Genomic DNA, 12,272 nt, shown 5'->3' with positions numbered 1-12,272 from the left:
TAAGATGCACAAGAGAAATGTACAACACACTGAAGAGCATATAAAACATGTCCCTCTTTCAGAGACAACAGACTCTAACACAGCCGCCTTACTGTCCCTCTTTGGTTTGAAGTTGTCTTGTTATCCTGAAGTTAAGTGAGCATCAGTAACAGAAACTTCATGAAAAATTTAAAATTTTATTTTGTTTTTTTTTGTTTAATTTAACAGCAGAAGATTGTTTTCCCATCCACACGAATCAATTTCTTTCACAGTCCTCTAAAAGATCCTTCACATACAGAAGATTCACAACTTCTTTATGTTGTTTCCAGAGCTAACAGTGGCTCATCAGACACAGAGGAGCAAACATCAGAACACTTCCTGCCACAAGACGGTTGAAAAGCTGACTTTTCAAATCTTGTAGGATCAACCACTCTGTAATATACAATATCATCAGAATTGAGTTATTTAGGGATTAAAAAAAAAAAATGAAGTTTTGGTAAAGATGACATCTGTGTGTGTTGTGAGGAACAGGATCCTGAGTTCATACACGGCGTCCAAACTCCGGAACAAAGGTTTAAAAAACAATAAAACAGTAAGGCCAAATGACATCTTCAAATAAATCAACATGAGTTCATCAACATTAATGGAAATTTACAATGCATGTGACTCCACAGAAGAACATCCATACATTTTATTTTACTCCATGTTCCCATGGTAACGAGTCATTTGGTGTTGATTTGACAAGATCTCGACTTATTCATGTCGTTACCTCAAGGTCATAACGCTGGTTATGACGTGATAACGAGCTAATTTCTGGAGATGTTAAGAACTTAAGTGAAATAAAGTCGTCATCACGAGGGACAAAACCAGCGTTGTTATCCGAAGATGACGAGAAGAACGAGTCGAGATCGTAAAATAATCAACCAAAAGTTACGCAGTTTGGTGTGAAAACTGTAAAATATACTGTCCAGACGTGTGTCCTCTTCAGTTTCTGGATTATTCTATTTGTGATCTTCTGTCATTTTAATCAGATAAGACATTACAAACATGTGGCTGCAGAACTTGCTCATGTTTTCATTCTTTGATTCTTTCCTTTCGATGCCACACAAAGATTAAATCTCTCATTCTCACATTTCACTGACACAATACACAATACATTTTTTTTTTATCCTACAAACTATGGCTTTAGATACTTCTAAACATGTTTCAAATGTGTTGGTTTGTGATCATTTTGTGTAGTAAGACGTCCTTCTTTGGCTGTGGTGTTGGATTTGTTTTTGTTCATACTACTAAGGTATCAAAGTTTAAAAAGCCGGTGTGGTGACAGCCCTCCTGAAAACATGGCGTGTTGAATCATAACTCTATAAATGCACAGTGGACACGTTTTAAGAACTTAGTTTGATTTAAAAAAAAATAAAGAAATTCAAGAAAATATAAGGCGGTGAACCGATAATCTGAATTAAGGCCGTCAAAGTGACTCTATTTTAACACTTGTGGATACCAGATGTTTTTAAACTACGTTCTTTCTAATTCTCACTCATGGTGCGTTCAAAGTCCCAGGTCAGCAAATACAGATGTTGCTCAAGTCCGTTTTTGCATCTCAAAGACGCAAAATGTACGTTCATGTCTCTCGCAAACAGATAAGAGTGCAGATGATAGGACATTGTCTAAATTGTACAAATACAACGGCAACAAACGCATTTGTGTAAGACAGTGTGGAGCAGTTTACTCACAATTTCTGGTGATTAAAAGCAATAAATTACCCAATACTGGGCGCCTAGGACTTTTATTTTTGTTGCCATGGTAACCAGAGAGGTTTGAAGTGTACTAGTGTTGTATCCAAGTGTAAGATTCTGGTATCATGACAATCCTAAATCCAGATAAATGGATGACATACTTAGAAAAACAAAAAAAGCACATGAACATTGAAATAGATTCACGATGGAAGGACGCCTCTGAGGAATACAAAAAAAAGGGTTAAGAGACTCTCAGTCTCTCGTGACATAAAAGCCTTTGATTCAGCTCCAGAAGATTGCATTTCCAGTCCTATTACTTTTTCATTCAGCTGGCAGCAGCTGCGCTCTCTCCTCTTCATTCAGTGTAAGCGAGAAGCAGCACCGGAGGAGGCCGGCTGAGACCTTCAACGAGACCTCAAGGTCAGGGCAGATAAAACTCTGCAGAGACCTCCTCAGAGTTCAGTCTAGCTCGACTTCCTCCTCTCGAGTCATTCAGCTGAGAGCGTTTCTCTCTTTGTAAAAAAAAAGTGCACATAGTGTTTCGATCCCCAGCGTCCATCAGGTGCCGGCGTTATGTGTAGTAGTCCAGCTTGCTCTCTAGCGTCTTGCAGCCTTTGACGGCGAACACTCTCTCCGCTTTGGGGAAGTAGACTAAATCACTGGCCACCTGTTCGGCCACGCTGTGGTCCGGACGAACTCCTCTCGCTTTCATCTCGGCCATGGCGCACTGGACGACGTGTCGGTACTCCAACGGCAGGAACGGGACGAAGAAGTCCACCAGGTTCTTGTCAATCAAACTCGTGTGCCACAGGCCGCCTACAGAGAGAAATAAAGAGATGCATCAGATCTCGTTTCTCACTGACAGTGAAGCTCAAGTCTGCAGGAACACAAAGAAGTCATCACTACATTTATACTCACTCTTCTTGGTGTTGAACACCGACAGAGACAGCTGTGTTTCCAGGTCTCTTAGCTCGAGCTCTTCTCGATCTTTTCCTTCTTTCCAGAAATCTAACACCGTCTGAATGATGCTCTCCCCTCCAGCATTGCTAAGAGGAAGATTAAAGACAGGAAACTCACGCTGATTGTACCCTGTTACTGCAGTTTACATTAGAGTCTAAATGATGTATGTCAGTGAGCCGATACCAAACGTCCTCATGATTTAACAAATGAAGCACATGGTCCGCTCTGTCATTAAGACACGGTGTGATCACATACCACTGTTTGTAGCACTGCTGAAGAGATCACTACATTTACCAACGGATCAGATAAAATCTTAAAACAACAAACAGGGCAGGATGTAACACACAAAGTCAAAAACAAAGTAAATAAGACAATGGCCTCGTTCTGGGAGGCAGGCACTGAGGGGAGGACCTCTGAATACGTATCAGATCAGATGCCCAGCGTCCCCTCAACACGTCATGGCCTGACAGGGAATGGTGCTTATTATAAATTACAAGATTACAAAAATGATCTAAGAAATACAAATGTATCCAGGTGAGGCGGCTCTCTCCAATATTTTGAATTTTGGACTGCCGTTTCAAACAGAGTTACACATTGCTCCTTTAATACCCGATCAAGCACAGCAATGTTTTTGGCTCAAAGGGAAATGTTTGACTCAGGGAATACTTTCATCTTCTTACCTGAGGAAGATGAAGATGGCTTTCCGATAAGAAACTCCATCCAGCTTGTCGTAGTAGTCCAGGTACGGCTTTATGCTGTCAATCAGGCCAGGTTGCATCTTGTCCATCTCATCAAAGATGAACATGGAGTGGGCACAGTTGGTAACGTTTCCTTTGATCCACTGCTGTAACTGAGTCTGAGGAGGACAGAAACACTTTCATGTAAAAGGACAGAACAGAGTCGCTTTAGAAGATCAGATCGTGTTTTGTCTTCGTACCTTATAGGTTTCAAAATGACTCGCATGTGGGAAGTGAAGCTCAGCTGTGAAAACATGAACGAAGCTGCTGTCCATCCCCTCTTTGTAAATGTTTTCTGCGATCAGCTGGCTGACAAAGTTCTTCCCCGTGCCGGTCCATCCGTGCAGCGACAGCACCAGGGGCTTCTTGGGGTTCTCGTTGCTCATGAATCCATTCACAGCTTTCAGGATGATGCGTGAAGCGATGTGCTGTCCGAACAGTTTTCTCTCCAGGTCGGCCTCGAGACCTGCAGAGTCCACAACAGAACACAACAGCAGGGATTAGTGAGGGTAAACATCTGAGTGAGGCATGTCAAATGTTAGTGAACTCGAAGACTGAATGACTGCCATCCTTATAGAATAGAATAGAATTAATTTATTGATCCCAAACTGGGAAATTGTGGAGTTACAGCAGCAGGTTGTCCAAACACACAATATGAGTAAAAAACACAATGTTAGCAAATTTAAACACAATATAATATTAAATACAAAGTAAATAAGCACTAAAAATATCAAAACTAAGAATGGGAATATATACAACCAGGATTTAACTTAGCATTACTAGTCTTAAATATGAAAGATTACATATGGAAGATTAAATGTAAATGTGCAAGAACAGAGTTGTAAATGAACAGTATTGAAATAAGTTAAAGTGCATAACAATAAGAAAATATTAATTAAATAAAAAATATTAATTAAATAATGGTTTCAAAAACAAGGCAATAAATAAGTAGGAATACAAAAACAATTTACACAATTGCCACTATTGTAATGTTTCTTTTTCCTGTGTTGTTTAAATGTCTTGTTTTGAATTACCTTGTGATTTATAAATAAACGTGCCTTGCCTATTTTATTTGAAAACATCGAAAGCAGAAATTAAATCATATAAATACTGTTTTTTTTTTAAATATATAACAGCGGTGGCTTTGGTGTCAGTAAATACAATTAAATAATGCAAAAAAACATAATGATTTAAATGTATTCTAAATGATGGGGATCAGATGTGACGGAAGCCTCAGAGGACAAATGTTTAATTTTGAAAAACAGACGGTTATGAAAGACAAAACAAGTCGTGCTACTTTCATTATTATCGTAACCTTCAAAAATGATCTCTACGTTATTTTTTTATTTTTTAAAAAGCACCAAAAACATAAAGATGTAAATTCTGCACATGCTCACTTGTCGCATTGAAGGCGATCCATTTCTTATCGCAGCTTTCATGTAAATAATTGTAAATCGTCCGCCCCAGCGTGGCTCCGAGCCCCAGCACCAAGGTGGTTGTGAATGGATCAAACGCGTTTACGAGCACATTAGCTGTCAAAACACCGTGCAACAACAAACACAAGTGTGCCGGTTTCATCGTCGCAACCGCGTAATTCCTGGAAAAAACTGTTATTACGTCGTAAATTAAACATAACACCACGGCAAAAAAAGGCGCTACGCTAGCTTGCTTCTTCTACTGTACAACGGGGAACTTCCGTATACGTCACAAAAAAGTCACACGTCACAGACACTACACGGAAAAGAGGCATCCCCAACCACAACAGCAGTAATGTTTGTCGAGTTTTTATTTTTTATTTTTATTAAAGATAAATACAGTTGAATGAAGTATTCTTATCCGTAACTTACAATTTAGAAAATATATCCACTCGGTAAACATTTAGAGAATAAAAAGTGAGAGGATGTTGGAGAAAACAGAAGAAACAAATGTACAGGTGTAACGGTGTAAATAGTTACCGTGTTAATTGGCGACACTCTGAGCTGTGGTTCTCGTACAAGCGCTGATTAAAACGGAAAGAGTCTTCACGAATGCCTGAATTATAATGTTCAAATATATTTAGCAAATAAAAAGTGAGAGGATGTTGGAGAAAACGGAAGAAACAAATGTACAGGTGTAACGGTTTAAATAGTTACCGTGTTAATTGGCGACACTCTGTGCTGTGGTTCTCGTACAAGCGCTGATTAAAACGGAAAGAGTCCTCACGAATGCCTGAATTATAATATTAAAATATACTAACCAAATGTGTATTTGTTGACAAACTAAGCTAAGAAGCTGCCATGAGGACTGGTTCAGTGTTTGTTTTTTTTAATAACTGTTCTTAGTACGGAAAACACAAACGCATTCGACGGAAGGTCATCAGTCAACACGGTCGCTCTTTACACGCAAACACCAGCTGATGTGTAAGCCTCTTTCTTTACCTGTCCTGTTGAACGAAATCCACTCGGGGCGACAGCACTCGTGGAAATAGTAGAAGATGTTCTGGTAGCTCGCTAGAAACCCAGTCAGAGCCGCTGCCATGCCCACAGCTATACTGGTGCTGATGGGCTCGATCGCCTCCGTCATGCCGGAGCAGACCAGCATCCACAGCAGCAGGACGTGTCGCTTCTTCGGTCTCATGTCGCCTCAAAGTCAAACCTTAATCACACTTGGCATAAAAGACAGAAAGAAAGAGCCAGGGAGAGTCAAACTGTTTGCCAAAGTGGACTGAGTCAACGCGGGGGGGGGGGGGGGACAGCTGACTGGTCGAGGGGGCGCTATTGGTTGCCAAGCACATATGGAGGCTTGATGACGTCAGAGTCCAACGGTGAGATTTATTCGGAGCCAAAATGAGGTCCAACAAAGATCCCCTGGTTTTGCAATCTACTGCAAATATCTAATTATTATTATTGTATGTATTGCAACATAAAAAAACAAACACCATACAGCCAGTACTGCTACGTGAGAAGCTGGAGCTGATGCAGGTAGACCACCACCACAACATCATGGATTACCTGACTGACAGACCACAGTTTGTGAGGCTGGGGAGGTCTGTGTCTGAGCGGGCGGTCAGTGGCATAGGAGCGCCGCAGGGGACTGTGCTGTCCCCTTTCCTCTTCACACTATGCACCTCAGACTTCCAGTATAACTCTGAGGCTCGTCACTTACAGAAGTTCTCAGACGATACTGCGGTAGTAGGGTGTGTCAGTGGTGGAGAGGAGACAGAATACAGGATGCTGGTGGATAACTTTGTTGCATGGAGTGGGAAGAACCACCTGGTGTTAAATGTAACAAAGACCAAGGAAATGGTGTTGGACTTTAGGAGGGACAGGCCTGAGCTAAGCACCATCTCTGTCCTTGGGGATGAGGTGCAGGTGGTGGAGTGCTATAAATACTTGGGGGTGCACATGAACAATAAACTGGACTGGAAGCACCACACAGAGGCTGTCTACAAGAAGGGTCAGAGCAGACTCTACTTCTTGAGGAAGCTTAGGTCTTTGAATGTGTGTAGCAAAATGTTATCCATGTTTTATCAGACTGTTGTGGGAAGTGCCATTTTCTTTGCAGCCGTCTGTTGGGGCAGCAGCATCAGGGCGTGTGACTCTAAAAAGCTTAACAAGCTGATTAGGAGGGCTGGCTCTGTGCTGGGGACTGCTGTGGACTGCTGTGGACTGCTGGGGACTGCTGTGGACTGCTGTGGACTGCTGTGGAGCCCCTGGAGGTGGTGATGGGGAGAAGGATGATACAGAAACCGTTGAACATTATGGACAATAACATGCGTCCCTTACACAATCTCGTGTGTGAACAAAAGAGTGTTTTTAGTGGGAGGCTACGACAGCTAAGCTGCAAAAAGGACAGATTTAAAAATACTTTTTTACCGACTGCAATTACACTTTATAACGACTCCCCTTTAAGTAAGGACAGAAGACATTTAAACTTTAGCCTGAGTTGCATTTATCAAACTGTATTGTGGGCTCATGTTTTTTTGTATGGGTGGGATATGTTTGTATATATGTGTTGTGTGTTTGTATGTATGCTGGCTGCTGGGATGAATAAAGTATATCTTATCTTATCTTATCTTAAGAAAAAGCTAAAGAGCCAGCTCTTTCATGAATACCTACTAACTTAATGATGATGGTCTCCATATTATTGATGATGATGATGGTAATGACGATGGTTTTAGTTTGATAACGACGACTTATAAGATGGTTTCTATACTGATTAGAGCTCTCAAGAACTGCCCTCAATGTTGTGCTTTGCCTCTGGTCACTTCCTGTCAGCACCTGTGTGTCCAATCAGACTCAAAGCTGATCGTTTGCTCTTACTCACATTGTTCCTTTTTTTCTAGATCCTTGCTTGTGTAGTTCTTACTCTCTGATGTACGTCGCTTTGGATAAAAGCATCTGCTCAGTGAATTGTAGAAAGTGAGATTTTCTGGCCCAACTTCACCAATGAGCAAGGTGCATGAAGGGTAGAGGCTGTAATGGAAAAATTCTGTTTACTGCCGTGGACACATTTTACTTACAGCTCAGTATATGATATTTGACTGCGCCTGTATCTGCAATCCTTATATATGCATGAAGGTTTTTCTGTGAAGCATGTGTATATAAACCCAAGCATATTCAAGCTTTCCTTCAGACTGTATTGACACTCTGAAGCTTTGTTCCTTCTACTTGCAAGAAGAATTTAACTAAACTGTAGGAGCCATTTTGTGTTTATCGTTGGCATGTTTTATAATTAGATTTATCTGAATATATTATTTTCCAATAGGGACACTGAATGCACAGGGGCGTGTATATATAGTAGCACAGGTGACAGGAAAAGGAAGGCACAGGTAGGGGGAGCACAGACAGTTCTCACCAGACCAGCATTCATGTTTCAGACCAGCACTCAGACAAACTACAGTTCATTCATTCTGCTGGCTACGCTTCACTGGAAATGGTTTGTTTTTTGTTCTCATATCTCCATCAAGTCACTTCAATAAACCTTCAACTCAACTTTAATAACGGCTGGAAATTCATTGTTTGCATCTGCATAAGACTTCACCCCTACCTGTGTATTAATGGCAATAATTGGAGCAAAGGAAAAAATTGGAAATTGCCATTACATAAACAAAGACATTGATTGACTCATGATCCTTTCTTTTGCATTGTTAACAGAAGTTTCCAGCAGAAGGCGCTGCTTGTCAACAAGCAAGGCAGGCACCTGCTTGGGGCCCCTGAGGGCTCACAAACTTAAACCAAAGCAGTGGCCTGAAATGTGCAAAGTTTTTAATGACAGACATTGTTCACTTTTTTCTAGATCCTTCGTTGTGTAGTTCTTACTCTCTGATGTACGTCGCTTTGGATAAAAGCGTCTGCTAAGTGAATTGTAGAATTGTAGAAGGAAACCTCCCTAAGCGGGCCCCATCTTACAGCACTCACTCTCGTTGCCCTGCTACGCATTGCATGCATTATTGCTGTGAAAAACAAAAGTTTGTCAATGAAAATCAACAAAGAAAATGAATTGGAATATTGCGTCTTTACCGACTTTAGGAGAGCGGGCCCCCCAATAGATTTTTGCCTAAAGGGCCCCACCAGACTCATGTAGTAAGAAGATCAACTTTATTAACAAATTAGACCGATGCGTCATCAGGGTCGTCCTACATTAATAAAAAACTTATTCCAGTTATTCCAAACAAATGCAGTCAATTTCTTTAAGCTTAAATATGTGCAATTAATACTTAAATCTTACAATCCTACTTAAATTATGTTGAACTTTAGGTGTATTCTATCTCAGTTCCACACAATATGAGGAAAAATGTGATGCACAAAACAATTTTTCAATGTAGAGATAATAACGTGAAGTGTGATAAATAAACTTCCAGCTATTTGTTTATTTATTATTTCTTATTCAGACATTTTTCATGTGTTTATTGCTAAAGCTCATATTAGAATGTGCAGCTCTTTAACATACACAATATTTCACACAAACATATTCTATCAAAATGATTTTTTAAATCATCAGTTTGATAAAGGTCAATCCAATCACTTCTTTAATTTAACTCCAACTTATTGAAGCATTCTCAAAAATCTATAAAACCTGTTCAGTGTCACAGAGTTTTAAAGTGATTTGAAATAAGTCATGAGGTTGTGCACTTTTTCCACCACTGTATATTTTATACTCATTTGTTTGCAATATATGTCACATTATCCCATAATATTTTACATCCAATCAAATTCCCACATAGAATACCAGGACCTGATCCACTGAGCATAGGGAGGAAAGGTTTGCTCCCATAATAAAGTATCAAACTTGCCACTAGAGGGCAGTTTTACCCTGCTGGTTTCTACATGGGGCAATTGCATGAATTTGGACTTTTTTAAAATGGATGATCTGACTCATTCCTCTTTCTGGAGAATCTTTTTGTTATGCTTGATGAAGTGTGATGTGTTGTTTGTTGGGAAGAACATGCAAACTCCACACAGAGAGGCTCCTTTCTGATGGGGATTTGAACCAGGGTACAACTTGCTGTGAGGGAACAGCACTAACCACTGTGACACGGTGCAGCCCTTAAATAAAACCAAAACTATAAAAGAAGACAAAAGAAAAGAAAAGCCTCCAACTTTTAAGAGATCTCATAATTGTGTTACTTAAGACCACCTAACAACAAACGACCGCGATCAGGGGAGCGCGGCCCAAATCCAACAAGACTCTCATGATTTTATTCCGACTTTTGAAATGGTCTGCGACTTTGAAAATCATTTGAGAAGTCGGTCATGTAAGGCTTGCATTAATCACACAGATTTATTACTTCATCAAAAAGCCTAAAAACGAAATCTGAAAGGTTTAAAGCCAAAATGCTGATGATTTTAGTACACATGTCAAAGTCCTCAAAAAAGTTTGATCCACTGAAGCAGTTGTTTCAAATACCCTAGGAGCAGGTCACTGGTGGCACAGTGGTTGGTGCGTGCGGCCCATGTATGGAGACTGTGGTCCTCCAGGCAGGCGGCCCGGGCTCGAATCCGCCCTGTGGCTCTTTTCCTGAATGTTGATCCCTGCACTCTCTCTCTCTCCCTGATTTCCAGCTCTGTCCACTTTCTTATCCCTCCAATAAAAGCCCAAAAGGCCCCAAAAAAAATCTTTAAATTCCCTATAGGAGCGGAAGGGAATTTTTGTCTTGTAGTTTTGACATTTTTAATTCATAGCCGTCCAAATAAAACTCTTGCCCTCTTTATATTTGGGATATTGGTCTTCTTAAAAAGCCTGTGTTAAGGCAGGAAGTGGCCTTCTGAGTCCATTGAGACATTGTTTGCGGTGTTGGACTATAAATACCGTAAACTTAACATGTTGGCTTGATATATTTGAAATGGCAGATTTATTTTCTGGAAATATTTTGACATTACAAGACGAGGCACTCTGTTTTTTTTTTTTTTTTTGTGTCCTGAGGTCATTCTCTCAGTGAACCCTTCTTACCACATGTTTATGTTTTCATTCTCAGGATCTGACTCTATTATAAGAAAGCGTAGTTTATAGATACCAAATGTTTCCTCCAGTTCCTCACCCTGTGGGTAGCCTCTGTAGCCTCTGAAGCCGCTGGCTCCGCAAGGTTTTTGGCACACTTTGAGGGAAGGATGTGGAGGGTGAGACAGTGTAACCAAGACCAGATTTCAAACTGATCACACAGTTTGATTTGAAAGCTTCAAAAAAAGTGATGTAATTGTAAAAAGGACCAAAAATTTAGGATATAAAGTGGATTGAATTTGCTATACATTTGTAAATTAAAAAGAAATGACAGGTAAAAAAAAAAAAAAAAAAAAGGACTCATGAAGCATCTGGAAATTAGCACCAAATATAACATTTCAAAGATGACATTAAAGTAGAGATGCTCATTAAGCATCCACAAAACTCTGAGTGAAAATAATTATTCTTCACGATTAAAGCTTGACACGTTTCAAAGTGATGTGACATTTTATTCTGAAAATTTGGAAGAATGAAAAGCCATATTTCAAGATGTAATGAAGCGAGTAAACTAGTTATTTCCTCCTAGCTAACAATGTTTATTGCTTACATTTTGCTCAGCAAGGAATTTAAAGATCCTTGTACATTCCTCCGCAGCGATCCAGGCACTTACTCCTGATCAGGATGGTTGCAATCTGCCAAAACAGACGCTCTCAAGGGGCTCAAACCAAACAAAGAGCCTTCATTTTCTGTTTTTGCTGCTTCTGGTGGTGATTTTCCTTCCTTTTCCTCCAGCCTGTCACTGTCATGGCGTGTCTTTCCTGTTGTGGATGGGGTCAAATGGTGGTCCGATTCCAGATTCAGCGCTCTTCCTTGGGGTCACTCATCAGGGAGGGGGGGGGAAGGAAGGGGCAGCCAGGGGGGACTCTGAATCCTGATGAAGCCCAGGCTCTTTTGCAGAGAGAGATAATTCCTAGAGAAAAAGAGGGATCTGAGTATGCTTAGATAATGCTGGGAAAAAGAAGAGCTAAAGAAGTCTAACGCCCGTCATCCCTGACTGGTTGAAGACGTTTCTTGAGTTATCTGTTGCTATAAACTTTATAAACACAATGTTGAACTCATTTTGATAGAAACCACAAATGTCAAACCTTTCAATAGTTGAGATATTTTGAGTCCCCCCTTAAAGGAGCAATATGTAACTCTGACACCTTGTGTTTAAAATCAGTACTGCAGTCCAAAATTCAAAACATTGTAGAGAGCTGTCTCCCCCCCCCTCCTCCTCTCTAGAGTGGATGCTCACTCAGGTCACCATGTGGTGGACTCTGAAGCTTCAGTGTTTATCCAGCTCTGCATGGGTCTGTAAACCTTTCTGTGTTCTAACCTCTCTCCATTTTTCAAAAGCATCTCCAATATTGATCCTAGTTTGAGCACGTTTCTGCTCGTG

General features: G+C 40.4%; 1 protein-coding gene across 2 annotated transcripts; it reads right to left on the bottom strand.

The window, feature by feature from the left end:
• Window positions 1-162: 162 nt before the first annotated feature.
• On the bottom strand, window positions 163-6,130 carry tor1 (torsin family 1). Of its 2 annotated transcripts, none has more exons than XM_020650914.3 (5): window positions 5,830-6,130; window positions 3,613-3,878; window positions 3,356-3,531; window positions 2,634-2,761; window positions 163-2,531 (listed from the first exon to the last, which is right to left on the bottom strand). In XM_020650914.3, exons 1-5 carry the CDS (start codon window positions 6,026-6,028, stop codon window positions 2,287-2,289), a joined length of 1,014 nt encoding a protein of 337 aa, XP_020506570.1. In that variant the 5' UTR covers window positions 6,029-6,130; the 3' UTR covers window positions 163-2,286. The 2 variants fall into 2 exon arrangements, with proteins under 2 accessions (XP_020506570.1, XP_020506571.1); XM_020650915.3 differs by lacking the exon at window positions 5,830-6,130 and adding an exon at window positions 4,810-5,108.
• Between the last annotated feature and the right edge of the window lie 6,142 nt (window positions 6,131-12,272).

The sequence above is a fragment of the Labrus bergylta genome, chromosome 17, assembly GCF_963930695.1.
Source record: "Labrus bergylta chromosome 17, fLabBer1.1, whole genome shotgun sequence".
Lineage (NCBI taxonomy): Eukaryota > Metazoa > Chordata > Actinopteri > Labriformes > Labridae > Labrus > Labrus bergylta.
The sequence above is the reverse complement of the archived record's forward strand: the minus strand, read 5'-3'. Positions and strand labels throughout refer to the sequence as shown.